General features: G+C 37.1%; 1 protein-coding gene across 15 annotated transcripts in view; it reads left to right on the forward strand.

Annotated features, from left to right (window-relative positions):
• Window positions 1-15,906, forward strand: part of CSNK1A1 (casein kinase 1 alpha 1) — a 45,500-nt gene that overhangs the window by 15,191 nt on the left and 14,403 nt on the right. For 11 of the 15 annotated variants that reach the window (XM_058677649.1, XM_058677656.1, XM_058677657.1 and 8 more), the window contains exons 3-8: window positions 2,187-2,313; window positions 7,556-7,654; window positions 10,056-10,139; window positions 13,610-13,749; window positions 14,816-14,894; window positions 15,702-15,776. In XM_058677649.1, the coding sequence (XP_058533632.1) occupies window positions 2,187-2,313; window positions 7,556-7,654; window positions 10,056-10,139; window positions 13,610-13,749; window positions 14,816-14,894; window positions 15,702-15,776 (604 nt within the window). The remainder of the gene's footprint in view (window positions 1-2,186; window positions 2,314-7,555; window positions 7,655-10,055; window positions 10,140-13,609; window positions 13,750-14,815; window positions 14,895-15,701; window positions 15,777-15,906) is intronic. The other 4 variants (XM_058677660.1, XM_058677662.1, XM_004587550.4 and 1 more) reach the window with 1 other exon arrangement.

The following is a 15,906-nucleotide window of genomic DNA, read 5'->3' on the forward strand; positions in this document are numbered from 1 at the left end:
AAAATAGAGATCTTCCATCCACTGTTTTTCTCTCCAAATAAAGAAAACAGCCAAGGTAGGGCTGCACTAAAGCCAGGAGCTTAAAGTCCTCCCCCATGGCTGGGACTCTGGAACCTAGGTCGAATTCTACCTTCTCAGTTGTATAAATATGGTAAACCTTGGTATTGGCCATAGTTGAAACTGAAAAATACTTACACTTTTTTTGTTTTTAATTTACTTATTTTTATTGGAAAGGCAGATTTACAAGAGGAGAGCTGAGCCGATCTGAAGCCAGGAGCCAGGAATGTCTTCCAGGTCTCCCACGTGGGTACCCGGTCCCAAGGCTTTGGGCTATCCTTGACTGCTTTCCCAAGTCACAGGCAGGGAGCTGAATGGCAAGCAGGGACTCCAGGAAATAAACCAGTGCCCACAGGGGTTCCAAGGAATGCAAGGCGAGGGCTTTAGCTGCTAGGCTACCACGCCAGGCCCTCATGATAGTATTTTTAAGAAAGTACCCTTATAAGGGTGCCTTTTAAGAAACTACCTTGATACTTATAAGCATCAAAATATATATCATTTATTGCATTGTTTCCCAATTTCTTAGGGTAATTGAAATTTGTAGTGAGTATTGAGTTACTGGGAACGTGTGTGTATTTGTCCTATTATAACACAGGAAATTTAAAAAATGATTTTATGAAAAGCAAATATTTCCATTGATAACTGAGAGTTTTTGTAATCTGAAATTAAGTGAAAATTTATCTCCTTTTTGAAAGGGACAAATAACAACTGATGTAGTTTGGAAAGTGATGAAAGATGTCTTTACTCTGTAAAATGTTTTAGTGCATCTGAGGTAGTTTGCACTCCTTCAGTTAGTAAATTCAGGACCTGACAGAATGGCTCAATCAGCTAATCCCTTGCAAGCCGTGGGATCCCATACGGGCACTGGTTTGTGTCCTTACTGTTCTACTTCATAAACTCCCTGCTTATGGTCTGGAACAAAGTGGAGGTTGATCCAAGGTCGTGATACCCTGTCACTGCATGGGAAACCTGGAAGAAGTTCTTGGCTTTAAGATCAGCTCCTTCGGGCCCGGCGACATGGCCTAGTGGCTAAAGTCCTCGCCTTGAAAGCCCTGGGATCCCATATGGGCGCCGGTTCTAATCCCGGCAGCTCCACTTCCCATCCAGCTCCTTGCTTGTGGCCTGGGAAAGCAGTCGAGGACGGCCCAAAGCTTTGGGACCCTGCACCCGCATGGGAGACCCGGAAGAGGTTCCAGGTTCCTGGCTTTGGATCGGCGCGCATCGGCCCATTGCGGCTCACTTGGGGAGTGAATCATCGGATGGAAGATCTTCCTCTCTGTTTCTCCTCCTCTCTGTATATCCGGCTTTCCAGTAATAATAAATCTTTAAAAAAAAAAAAAAAGATCAGCTCCTTCTCTGTGGCCATTGTAGCCATTTGGGTAGTGAACCAACAGATGGAAGATCTTTATTCAAATCTGTCTTTCCAATAAAAAATGTAAAACTTTTTTAAAGGAAATTAAGTCCAAGTAAAATTGAGGAACTTTCCCAAGATGACAGGAAATCAGTGGCAGGTGGTGTGGAATTCAGCTGCCTTTGTAATAGTTGTTATAAATGCTATTTGTGTTTCTCCTATCCATACAAGATTGAGGTCACTTGACAAAGTTGAGAATATGCTTAGCTTTGTTTTGTTTTGTTTTGTTTTTTAAAGATTTATGTTTATTACAAAGTCAGATATACAGAGAGAGGAGGAGAGACAGAGAGGAAGATCTTCCATCCGATGATTCACTCCCCAAGTGAGCCGCAACGGGCCAATGCGCGCTGATCCAAAGCCAGGAACCTGGAACCTCTTCTGGGTCTTCCACGCGGGTGCAGTGTCCCAATGCATTGGGCCGTCCTCAACTGCATTCCCAGGCCACAAGCAGGGAGGTGGATGGGAAGTAGAGCTGCTGGGATTAGAACCAGTGCCCATATGGGATCCCGGGGCATTCAAGGTGAGGACGTTAGCCGCTAGGCCATGTCGCCGGGCCCGCTTAGCTTTGTTTCGTGTTGAATGGTTTTAATCAGTGAGTTCAGCATCTGAGAATAAAGGAAAGCATCCAAGAATATAAAGATTTTTGGAGTTTGGTGATATTATATGATCAGCTGTTCACGATGGTTTTCCCATTCATTCTCTCCTTTTGCTGTTTTAGGTGGTATGGACAGGAAAAAGACTATAATGTGCTAGTTATGGATCTTCTTGGACCCAGCCTTGAAGACCTCTTCAATTTCTGTTCAAGAAGGTTCACGATGAAAACTGTACTTATGTTGGCTGACCAGGTAGGTGAGAATAAAATACTGGGAATACTTCTGTTGACTGTTTTATGGTCTTAACTTTCTCTGGGTGTATTCTGTAAGTTTGCCATTCTAATATGACTTAGTCTGTAGGTATGGGACAAAAACAGGAATTGGTTTATTACTCATCTCTGGACTAGTTGCCAAGATATGCCTTTTGATGGAGTTTGTCTTAGATATGGCAGGTTTTCTTGTAAGATCTATTTGAATATAATTATATTAGGTATGGGAACTTTATGAGAACTGTATGCGTATGTATATATTTTGAGATTATTTATTTGAAAGCAGAACTTAGAAATCTTCCATCTGCTGGTTCATTCACTAACTGGCTACAACATGCAAAGCCGGCAAGGTTGAAGCCAAGTGGTAGTTTTTTGTTTTGTTTTGTTTTTTGTTTTTTAAGATTTCTTTTTTATTTTTATTGCGGTCAGATATACAGAGAGGAAGATTGCCCGTCCATTGATTCATTCCATTGATTCATTCCCCAGGTGATCACAACGGCCAGAGCTGCGCCGATCAGGAGCCCCAGAGCAAAGCCTCTTCTAGGTCTGCTACAAGGGTGCAGGGTCCGATGGCTTTGGCTATCCTTGATTGCTTTTCCAGGTCATAGGCTGAGAGCTGGATGGGAAGTGTGGCTGCTGGGACACAAACCAGCGCCCATGTGGGATCCTGCTGCATGCAAGGCAGGGACTTGAGCTGCTAGGTTACCACACTGGGCTCTGAAGCCATGAGTTTTATCTTGCTCTCCCACATGGCTTGTAGGGGCCCAAACACTTGGGTCATCTTTTGTGATTTTCCCAGGATCATAACAGGGAGTTGAATGGAAGTGGAGGCAATTGTCACACAAAGTGGCACCCAGGTGGATTATCAGCATCTTGGGGGAGGGAGCTTTATCTGCCATACCACAGCACCAGCCCCAAAAGCTTTTTTTTTTTTTTTTTTTTTTTGTTAAAGACAAAGTACTGTGCTCAAATAACTTATTTTGGCCAGATTAGTGCTTCTTAGAGTACAGGTTTCTTAGCTGTTGATTGTATTTAACCAAGATCTGTTGGAAGTCTATGTTAAACACACCAGTAACATGAGAAAAAAAAATGTTTTCTCTGAGGCAGTTAATAACCAAGTCTTTGCATATAGATAGCACTTGACTTCTTAGTCTTTAATTTGTGTCATTAATTATTCTTTACTCACCCTTTTCCAGTGATTTAATAGTCAACAGTTTTAATGATGGGTATTACTTAACTAAGACAAGCATACACATTAAGTGACCTAAATATTTTATTTTAGTCCCTTTAAAGTATAAGTTGCTGCTGTACCTAAAGGTGTTATTTTGTACATTATATTCAGTTATTTCTTTCAGGGTGTAGTAGTTTAAGCCAGAGATTATATCAAAACTGACTTCAAAAGATACTTGTCAAGGTTGAGAAGTGTGATTTAAAATCTGTATGTCTAGGGTAATAAAAAGCTGTGGGTAAAAAAAGGACAAATAGAAAATAGAATCCTGACATGTACTACTAAGGAGTATTAACTGATAGTCTTTAGGTGTGAAAAATATATTTTTAGGTGTAAAAATATATTTCAAAGTAAGTATCTTATAGGAAAATTTGATAATTCAAAAATTATAAAATGTACATGCCACAAATGTCCTAAGTATTAACATTTTTTAAAAATTAAATCTGTAAAAACCAAGGGTAGGAGAACTGTTAAAAATTGACAAGAAAAGGACAAGTCTTCTTACCAAAATGTCAAAGTTTAAGAATAGCTAAAGTTGGGCCTGGTGCAGTAGTCTAGTGGCTAAAGTCTTCACCTTGCATGCACTGGGGTCCCGTATGGGCACCAATTTGTATCCTGGCTGCTCTACTTCTCTTCCATCTCCCTGCTTGTGGCCTGGGGAAGCAGTTGAGGACGGCCCAGAGCCTTGGGACCCTGCGCCCACATGGGAGACTCAGCAGAAGCTCCTGCTCCTGGCTGCAGATCAACCCCGCTCCAGCCACTGCAGTCACTTGGGGGCATGAACCAGTAGATGGAAGGTCTTCCTCTCTCCTCTCTGTAAATCTTCTCCAGTCAAAATAAATGAATCTTTAAAAAAAGAAACAGCTAAAGTAGTTTTGCTAGTTGGAAAGACTATACTGTTGGCAAAAATGAGGATTTTATACATGATTTTGAAAGGCAGTCTGACATTAGCAGAATGAAAAAATATACCTGCTGTCAGTAAAACCAACTGAATGCATAATTATAGGTAATTTATAGCCCATGAAATAAAAGCATCAATAAGTAAGAATACATTGGCAGCATTGTGTATTGGTTATAGTGAGCAAGTGGGAACAATAATAATCAGGAGTATTTCAGTTCTTGGAAAATGGAATTAAAAGACAGATTTGAGCCTGAAGAGTTGGCATAGCTAAATGCTATAGTTAAAATGCTGTTGGAGTTGCAATCCATATCAGAGGACCTGGGTTTGAATCCTGTCTGCTCCAGATTCCATCTTTCGGCTAATGCGCACTATGGAAAGTAGTAAATGGTTGTTGAATCCATAGCCACCCACAAGGGAGACTTGGCTTAGTTGAACAAGCAGATTGGAGATTATTGTCTTGCTCTCTGTGTATTTCTGCCTTTCAAGTAAATTTTGTTTTTGCTTTTGTTTTTGAGCTGTGTTTGATTGCTCCTCCCCCTGCTAAGTATACCTTATTGGTAAACTGATGAATGGAACTTATTCCATTTACCAGTTCCTACCCCAAATGACCTCAACAGCTAAGTCTGGTCCATGTTGAGGCAGGAGCTCCTTTTCAGTTTCCACTGGTCATGCTGAGGCAGGAGCTTCTTTTTAATTTCCCCTGGTTGAGACCATTTTGCGTTGCTGTCCCAGACACATTAATAGGAATCTGGATTAGAAGTGGAGTGGTTGGGGCTGGCTCAGTGGCGCTGCAAGCTAATCTTCTGTTAGTGCCAGCATCCCATATTAGCGGAGTTTGGGTCCTGGCTGCTTCACTTTCAGTCCAGCTTTCTCCTATGGCTTGGGAAAGCGGCAGACAGTAGTCCTACTCCTTGGGCCTCTGCAGCCATGTGGGAGAATAGGACAAAGCTCCTGGCTTTGGATTGGCTCAGCTCCAGCCATTGTGACCATATCTTTCCTCTTTCTGTAAAAATTCACCTTTCAAATAAAAATAAATAAATCTTAAAAAAGAAAAGTAAAAACTGGGACTCAAACCACTATGACAAAGTGAGTTAAACCACAGCACTACAATGCTGAGCTTGACTTGCAGAATAACTTTTTAAATCCATGCATATGTTTTTCATAGTTAAAGATTAATTGTATGCATGGATTTCTTTTTTATTATTATTACCAAGATAATCTCATCTTTCAGTTCCATTTTCCATGAACCTTTTGGAAAGGCAAATTTATATAGACAGAAGGAGATACAGAGAGAAAAGTCCTCCATCCACTGGTTCACTCCCCAAGTGACCACAATAGCCAGGAGCTTAGCTGATCTGAAGCCAAGAGCTTCTTCTGGGTCTCCTACGCAGGTGTGAGGTTCCAAGGCCATTAGCCATCCTCTGCTGCTTTCTGAGGCCACAAGCAGAGGGCTAGATGGGAAGTGGAGCATCGGAACATGTTTAATTTAAAACATTAAACATTTTTACACTGGTGCCCATATGGGATCCTGGCATGTACAGGGAGAGGATTTAGTCAACTGGACTATCGTGCCGAGCGCAATCCCTGTTATGTTTCTGAGTCAAAAATATTTTACCAATCAACAGCTCAGAAATTGCATATACCTTTTGCTGCACAATGACAGATCACTAAGTCTCCCCTACTGCTTTTCCAGGTCACAAGCAGGGAGCTGGATGGGAAGTAGAGCAGTCTGGATACAAACTGGCGCCCATTCAGGATCCTGGTGTGCAAGGCGAGGATTTAGTCACTGATCCATCATGCTGGGCCCTCCATGAAAGTGCCACCAAGTGCATAAGGGAATAATAGTAAAACTATAGAAGAATGTGTCTGTTATAAAGAACATTAGAGGGACTGAAATTGTGATATAGTGGATAAGACTGCTGCCAGTAATGGCTAGCATCCAATGTGGGTGCTGGTTTGTGTCTTAGCTACTTTACTTGCAGTCCAGTTTGTGCTAATAATGGCCTGGGAATAGCAGTATTAGAGGGCTAAGTGTTTGGGCTCCTGCCACCTATGTGAGAGACCTGGATGAGGCATGGGGATTTGGCCTGGCCCAGCACTGGCCTTTGCAGACATATGAAGAATGAGCCAGTGAGTTGAAGATCTTGGATGTCTGTCTTTTTTTTTTCTGCCTCTCTAACGTTGCCTTTCAGAAATAAATAATAAACATTAAAAAAAAAAAAGAGCCATATTATTAAACTTGACATAATTCCCAACAAATTAAGAAAAGTTTGTTCAGTGCCTGGCACAGTGGCTCAATGACTAAATCCTCACCTTGCAAAGCACCAGGGTGCCATATGGGTGCTGGTTTTTCTTATGGCTGCTCCGGTTCCCTGTCAGCTCCCTGCTTGTGGCCTGGGAGAGCAGCAGAGGATAGCCCAAAGCCTTGGGACCCTGTACCCACATGGAAGAAGCTCCTGGCTTCAGATTGGCTCAGCTCCAGCTGCTGCAGCCACTTGGGGAGTAAATGAGCAGATGGAAGATCTTTCTTTCCTTCTCTGATCTGCCTTTCCAATAAAAATAAACCTTTAAAGAATATTTAAAAAAAGAGGAAAAACAATTTGTTCAATGGATTGGTTTGTTCATGTTCAGTTATTGAATCTGATTATACAACTATGGAAAAAGAAAGTGCAAAAAGTGACCCAGCATGTAAAAGGAACTTCGGAAGTGTATATATTTGTCTGGGTTTGTATCTGTATTTATATGTAAGGTTAGCATGGTTATAGTTGTGGGACCTACTTCAAGGCATAGGATTGAGGGTAGAAAGTTTTTACTTTATTTCTTTTGTTGTAGGAGTTGATTTGAGCAATGCAAATTTAAAATTTCGACATTCTAAATGCTAAGTCTTCCATTTAATACTGGAAGAGTGAACCAAAAGACACTGCAGGTGTGTGTATACATACATATGTCAGTGAAGAAATAATTGTAGTGCTTACTTGTTCTATTTTTTCTAATGTTTGTGAACTGTAAGTAAATGAGATACTACAATATTAAAATAATGTCTTGCTTTCTTTTATCACTTAAATAAGTTGTCTCTACCCCCCCTTTTTTTTCTAGATGATCAGTAGAATCGAATATGTGCATACAAAGAATTTTATACACAGAGACATTAAGCCAGATAACTTCCTAATGGGTATTGGGCGTCACTGTAATAAGGTTAGTCAAATGGTCTTTGCATGAAAGAAGAAAGTAAAATATCCACAAGAATTGCTTTGGTAAATCTCCAGTGTTTAAAAAATTAGAAATTGGCTGTTGATAATTGCTTTAAAAAATGTGCTAGAAAGTTAATCAGCTAAGCTAACGCTATTAACTTAGTAACTTGAAATGAATTTTCTCCAGCTTATCCAACCAAGGTTAGTTATCTATATGGGTACGTAAATTTCCAGGGTGTTTATAATGAACTATAATGGTCTGTTATTTAACTGGTGAATAGTTGTATCCAATTTTCATTCACTTGAATAGTGAAAGACCCCATATACTTTTCTTCCTAAATGCTGAAAATCAGATTTTAATCTTTGACACTGAAGTGTGTGTTTTTGTAATACAATATATGTGCTTGTGCCAGTGTGGAAACCACTGACTCATCTGTGACCATGGCGTTAACATTTGCTGACTCAGCATGGTTGATACTGAGAATTCTTCAGTCGTTGGATTTGTGCATTTAAAGTGCTAGGTTTTAGGCCTGTTTCGAAAGTAGTTGACAGTTTCTTATTTGGATGCCAAGTTGGGTGAATTTTCCAGCCTTCCCTCCCTCCTTTTAAAGAAAAATACGTAGAAGTGAAATGAACCTTCATACCACAAAATAGTGTTCATTGGGTTTTCTTTCTGAGAATGGTTCAATTTATGGGTGATTGGGTTCTAGCTAGTGATGCATGATTGAAGACAGTAACTAATTGAAATATTTTTCTTCAATGATTAGTTTTGTGAGTGAATTGCCTTTTTTTGTTGTTGATTCAATGTTGAGCTCGGGCAGACAGGCAGCATTGGCAGTGCATTTAAGCATGTTCTGATCTGATGACCTGATAGAAATTCTCAACTTCAGGACAACCTGGGGACTTTTTTTGTTTTTTAGGATTTCTTGTTTTCTTTTGTTTTTGGAAGGAAGATTTTCCCATTTGTTTTCATTAAACTTACTAGGGAATTTTTGGTACTTTAGGTCTAGCTACAAATGTTTACCTGTGTTTGCCTGTATGAATGCCAACTTGGAGTCATTGCCATTAGACTCGGTGTTTTTTGTTAATATGTAAGATATTCATCTTGAGATGATCAAGTTTTAGGAAAATAATTTTTTTCATTGAACTTTAATGAATTATGTTTAAGTAGACATGATTTGTCATTCCCAAATTACATTTTTGCCATTTGAAGCATCCGGGTGAAAACCTGGTAATTTAACCAGGTTTAATTGGGGGAAGGGTAGCAATTTTGTCAGTTTGTCTTCCAGTCTTTGGCCATTTTCCAACCATATTTTTATCCATAAAGACTGTATTCCACCATTTAATCCCTGTTCTGCATGTTGACAGTGCAGTGCATGATTTTTGCTTTGAATTGAAATGATTACCTAGATAATAATACTGTGGGAGTTTGCGTTGTGGGGGGCCACTTTTTTGTGTTTTGATAATTTTTTTTTCCTCAAGAATAGCTTTTAATATGTAGTTGTGTTAGTAAGCTTAAGTTGCTTAGTTGTAAACACCTTTTTTAGAATCTGTGACCTCCTTACAGATAATAAAATAATTTCGTGATTTTTGTGGAGCTGTTTTGCCTGTTTCAGAGTCTGTGGCGTAGAAGTGAAGTGAAGATACTAAATGTTGCTCTTGAATATTTTAGTGTTCTGTTTTTCTGTTTACCTAGTTGGCTTTTAGTGTTTCCTATATTGTAGTTTGAAAAATGTCAGTTAAGTGAAACTGGTTTTGTTTTGTTTTGTTTTTTGTTTTTTGTTTTTTGTTTTTTTTTTGTTTTTTTTTTGTTTTTGGTCAGCTCATTCCAATAGTTTTTATTCATGGGGATGGGGGGAGATGGGGGGGGGGCTTAAAGTTAAATTTCTTAATTGGAAAATTGTTCTGAATTTGATACTTAGGAATGGCCACTCCAATGTTAGTGAATTTGCTCATTTCTTCCAGTAATCAGCCCTGCATGCTTATGAAAATAAATTTTAAGGTGACTAAATGCCTTCTACCTCTTCCTTACTGAAGATTTTTTCCCCCCTGTACAAACTTTTTTCGGGGAAGGGCAGATTGTGGTACCAAAGATTACAGCTCCAAATTCCCCATTTTTGATTAAAAAAGAAAAATAGAGCCAAATGTCACCATTGCTCTCCCTGTTTCAGGCAGTGACACAATATAGTGGCATTAAAAAACTGAGTATTCTCTAGATTTCAAATGTTCTTGAGCATGTGATTCTTATTTGGAAAACTGAGAAGCTACAGTGCTTGGTGGAAGAAGGATGGCATTTGGCTACCCTGTTCTTTCTCTAATGCCTCGGTGTTGCCTGTCTGCGCCGGCCATTGTTGCAATGTAAGCAATACTGTTTGATGCACTGCCACCCTCTATTGTCTGTTTAGTGTTTAGAATCTCCAGTGGGGAAGAGGAAAAGAAGCATGACTGTTAGTACTTCTCAGGACCCATCTTTCTCAGGATTAAACCAGGTCTGAAACTGTCTCCTATTCCAACCTCAATCCCAAATTCATGTGCTTTTCTTTTTTATTGTTCTATTTTGATTATTTTGTTTTGTTTTGATTTCTGGAGATTGTAGATCTTGCTCAAGCACCTCTTACGTTGGCATTATTCAGACATACTTGGCAAACATAACATTACTAAGATGTTTCTTTGTGGCTTTTGCTTAAATTTGTAAACTTTAGAGAAAATCTAAATGAAAATAGGATATTATGTTTAGATCTCTAACATTTCATATGAAGAAATGCTGTGTTGGTTTAGTATTGAAATGCTTTATCTAATAGTAAATTTGAGATAGCTTGTTTAGTTTTTAAAAATGTATTTGGAGTTGCAGAACTTAATACACGGAAATTCAGTTGCATCAGTGCTGTAAAATGAACATATTGTGCCTCACCTCTGTTCCCCTTCCCTAATGAACTTCAGGTAAGATGAGATTTCAGATTTAGTGTTTGTAGAATTTATCTCAGTCTGTCACTTCTTAGTTCCCAGCAATCTGATGGTTAGTTTTTGTCAGGCTACATATACATCATAAGGCAGAATTTTACACCTTGAGATTATTTATTTACACATTTTACTAACAATTTAAAGCAACAGAAACATTTAATGGTGAGTTGACATGTTAAATTGTTTACATTCTGTACATAAAATTCAGTAAGGTTGTGAGATAAAGAGATCCTGCAAATTTGGATCAAGAGAAGTATGACTCCTGGTTAGGAGAAAAATTGTACCTAGTACTAAAATCTAAAATGAGAAATAGTGTTTCTGAAGAGAATTTACCTCTGCTGAATGAATTAGCGTAGTTTATCAAGTATTAACTTACTCCACATGCCTTTGAAAAGTAGGCAGGCGGTATTTTTTCAAACAGGCACACGTTTTACTTAAAAATTAGTAAAAATCCACTGAAAAGTAGCTTGACCCAAGAAAGAATTTGCCTGTTAGTTTAAATATGGAAGCTTATAAAAATTTATTTGATACTTTTCTCATTTGTACCTTTTAGAAACTGTTATACCTGCTTGTATCCTTGTTATCATTCATATTGATATTTGTTTAAGTTGAAAGTATTCGGAAAGCTACTAAAGAAGCTTTAGCAAAAAAACTAATTTTTTAATTGGAAGTAATAATTTTTGCTGGAAATTAAATGCCTTTCTTCAGCAGTGATATTTCTTTAGTTTTGCAAGGAGATGGGGAGATTTAATGTTGATTAGCTTACAGTTTTGGTTTTTTTTAATGTTAAAGATTGAAATGTTCAAGAAAGTAACATTCACATATTTAATTTTTTTTTAATAAATACAGTCTCTTTAGTGTTGGAAAAGGAAAGAATCCTCTATTGAATGCTTAGTTTCTTTAAAGCTATATTTCGATATGAGAAAGTGGTTATTTTAGTTGTAAATGGAGCTATGAAAGTGGAATTTAAACATAAATGAAACCTGTTAGATATATCAGGGCTGTTCCTTTTTCTCTCCTATTTTGATGTGCTAGAGGAAGCAATCTCAGAAAATAACCCTAGAAGACATCTATAGATTATTTTATTTATTATTAAAAAATACTGAATTTCCTTTTGTGTTTATATTTCCCGTACGTTTCTTCTCAGTATGATTATGCTAACACGTATAATTTTTATTTTGCTTGGTAGAAGTGTATTTCAGTCATTTTAAAATCTTGTGTATTGAACTTGTTTTTATTTTGAAAACTTTTGCAGTGTAAATTTTTTATCTCAATGTTTTATGTAAGAATGACTTTCCCTTATTCCTATTAATATCTTGGTTTTTCATGGAGTTTAATCTTACTACTTAAAGAGTCTTCATCTTTCAATTGCATTTTGCAAATCATTTGACTTTATAGTAGACCAAATAAAAATAACAAAGTGTTGACATGGTAACAGCAATTCAGATGTTAATATCTCTACCATCCTAAATAAAACAGAATAGGGCTTGGCAGCGTGGCCTAGTGACTAAGGTCTTCGCCTTGATCCCAAATGGCCATTGGTTCTAATCCCGGCAGCTCCACTTCCTCTCTGTCTCTCCTCCTCTCTCAGTGTATCTGACTTTGTAATAAAATAAATCTTTAAAAAAAAAAAAAAACAGAATAGATTGTAGCCTGGCTAAAATAGATGTCATTCATCCCCCTTAAGAAAGGCACGTGGTCAGATCTTTTCAACTTAAATGACCCATTAACTCTATTAACAGGTTAGGTGAGATTACATTGTGGCAGAAGGGACGTAGTAAATTAGTAAAATATAAAATCTAGGCCTAACTGGAGTAGAACCAAATCATAGAACTATAATGTAAGGGCACCCAGACCTACCTGGCGTAATATCTTTACATATACAACTTTGTTGACGCATCAGTATAAGTGATTTTGGCCAATATTTTTTTTAAAAGAAATGTTTATTTTTTATTGGAAAGGCAGATTTACAGAGAAGAGATGATACAGAAAGATCTGTTCTATCCAGTGGTTCACTTTTCAAGGTTTAAAAAAAAAATTTTGTTTTTTAAAGATTTGTCCAAGATTTTGAATAAAGATTATTTTGCTTTACAAATTAGATACATGAGAATATATTTTGGATTTATCTTTTATTAAGAATAGGGATTTTTTTCTTTAAAAGTTTAATTCTGAAGAATAAATATAAATTACTTAGAAAAATCAGCTACATTGTAGGTCAGTACCTTATTCTCTGGGTACCATTTAGACAAAATAGCACAAAACATTTTAAAATAGTAGCTTTTTTTTTTAATTGGCTCATTTAAATTGGTCATTAAAAACCGCCTTGCTTTGAATGCTAAGTGATTTTTTTTTAGATTTTGAAATATATTTTCCAAAAGTTAACCTGATCACTTGTGTAACGTTAGTGTAAAGTAAAGCAGTAGTATGTAATGTAATGCATGTTTGTTTAGGAAAGGCTTTTGGTTTGTTTTGGTTGTGGGGGGGTGGTTTTGGTAATAAAAAGGCTTGGTTTTGTTGGCAATATTATTTTAGCTATTGAGCATTCTATTAGCATGATGAAGAGTGGCCTTTATAGGGGGAGGGCTTTGAGAAAACTTATGTTTAGATGTTTTCTCCATGCTTGCTTGCCAGTAGTAATAGGATATAATGAGGTTTCATTATATGATAAACAGCACACTTGACAGCTTTGCCATCAGGCATGTACGTGTTTCTTTACTTTATAAAGTCAGGCTCATGACTATATAATGAACTGGGCCTGTGAAGTTGTACAAATGAAAAAGATAAAACTACTGGTTTTTAATGGTATTTTTAAAAATTGATTTATTAATGAACTCTAGTTAAAGCATATTTGAGTGTTAAGTCTGTTCATTGCCTGTTTCACCTAGGATAGTTTGTTTTAAAGTGTTTGAATACATAGCATAGATATAATTTATTAAATAAATAAGCATATTACTCAGCAAGACTGGAAACCTAATGTCTCTGTATTTCTCTTTTAAAGTTATTCCTTATTGATTTTGGCTTGGCCAAAAAGTACAGAGACAACAGGACAAGGCAACATATACCTTATAGAGAAGATAAAAACCTCACTGGCACTGCCCGATATGCCAGCATCAATGCACATCTTGGTATTGAACAAAGGTGAGTTTGATAGTTTGTAATAAGCTGTCAACTTCATAACAAAATCATTGCTGGATTTTTGAAATGTTTACATTTTTATGTTGAAACCTATCTTGGCTGGGAGTTTGAAGGATGCTTATTCTATTTGCTACTTTAGCCAGTACACAAGCCAGTTACAAGAGGTCTGTTGCTTCTTTATTGAAAGTTCTCTTGGGAAGATAATATTACATGATAGGAATTTAGGGATATATCTTAGTGGTGCAAGTTCAGCTTTAGGTGAGATTATAGAGGTCCTCAGGAAGTTCATGGGAAATGAGAATAATGAACAATAAGCTTTATTACATTTCTCCCCAAACTTTTTGAAGTGTCTTCATTGGCTACTTTAAGTTCCTTTACTTTGTTTTTTAAAGATTTATTTATTTGAAAGGCAGAGTTACGGAGGGAGAGGGATAGACAGATGGAGAAAGGTTCAGTACTGCAGCTGGAGCTGGACTGGTCAGAGTCGGGAACCTGGAGCTTCTTCCAGGTCTCCCCGGAGCATACAGGGACCGAAGCACTTGGACCATCCTCCACTGCTTTCCTAAGCATATTGGCAGGGAGATAGATCAGAAGTGGAGCAGCCACAGCACAAATCAGTTTCTGTGTGCGATGCCAGTACTGCAGGTGGCAATTTGTTTTTCTGCTACCCCACAGCGTTGACCCCCAATTCCTTTACTTTATCAATACATTGTTAGGTTTAAAGCAGTGATTGATTTTGGTGTCCCTGAAGTTATTTTAATGAGCTGTGCAAATCTTACATGTGTCCTGCTACTTGGTTTTAAGTTTGCATTCACCCCATTTAGTTACTTAACTACATTTATTTTGTTCTTTGTTTAAACATTAAATTATATGAGTGTGCTTGAAAATGTTTGTGGAAATAGAAAATTAGAAGATTGTTTTGGTGTAAAAAAATGTTTTGAGAATGGAATTTCTCATACTTTTTTTCATTGATTTTTGAGGGCCTCTTACATGCATGAGGTATATATATTCCAAAATAATATTTTTTCATAATAATTCTGGTTCATAATATTTTACATTCTCTTTCCAGTCGCCGAGATGACATGGAGTCATTAGGATATGTTTTGATGTATTTTAATAGAACCAGCCTGCCATGGCAAGGATTAAAGGTAAATAGGACTCATTGCCAGTTGCTTTGTATTTTAAGAAAAATATCTGTTGGAAAAGGTGGCCATTAAAGTCTCTTGCATATCTGAGATTGAACAACCTTTACTTTATTTTGGTTTTTATTTGGGAACTAAAAGCAACCTAATCAGTGAGAACTTAATGGAAGTCCACTGTTAACAGCTGAAGAACAGTTTCTTTTGAGATAGTAAGTTGGAACAAGTCGACAATCATTGTCTTTACGTAGTTGGAAGTTGACACAGGCAAAGAAAAGGAGACTGTCATTTTGATGTGTTGCCACTGTGTTGAAAATGTATTGTAAAACTAGTGCTAGGAAGACTTTGTAGTATCACTCAATAAACTTGTACTTTATTGAGCAACTAAATTAAAACATTCACTTCTTGTAGGAGTAGCTTGATCCAGAATGAATGTTTTCACATTGGAAAACTAGTTTGATTTACACAATTAACTGTAACTCTTGGTTAACTATTGATGTAACTAAATGATAGGCTTATTATGTGTGTTGCCATGTTTATACGTTGGCTGTTAATGTTGAAAGTGGTTGGAATTCCTTTCAAACTTGTTTTTATTTTTAGTTAAATCTCACGTCTTGAATTCACTATTAGCTGTCATTTCAAAAGTAAATTGATGGCTTAGGAAAAAGTATTAGAAGCATTGTATTTTAATTTGTTTTCTATTGTTGGTAGAGGTTTCTTTTTAGTGAATCTCAAGTATATGTTCACCAGTCCAGTGTATTGAGCTACTTTTTTTCTTACTGATACATGTCTGTGTGATTTGATTCTTTTTTATAGGCTGCAACAAAGAAACAGAAATACGAAAAGATTAGTGAAAAGAAGATGTCTACGCCTGTTGAAGTTTTATGTAAGGTAACTATTGAATAAGTGTAAATTATCCAGGAACAAAAGGACATTTTGCTTATCAGCCATAGAACTTAAACATCCTACTTGGTGTAGCTATTACCATTTTAAATTTCATGTTTTGATATTTCAAAATAGC

Source organism: Ochotona princeps, chromosome 19, assembly GCF_030435755.1.
Source record: "Ochotona princeps isolate mOchPri1 chromosome 19, mOchPri1.hap1, whole genome shotgun sequence".
NCBI lineage: Eukaryota > Metazoa > Chordata > Mammalia > Lagomorpha > Ochotonidae > Ochotona > Ochotona princeps.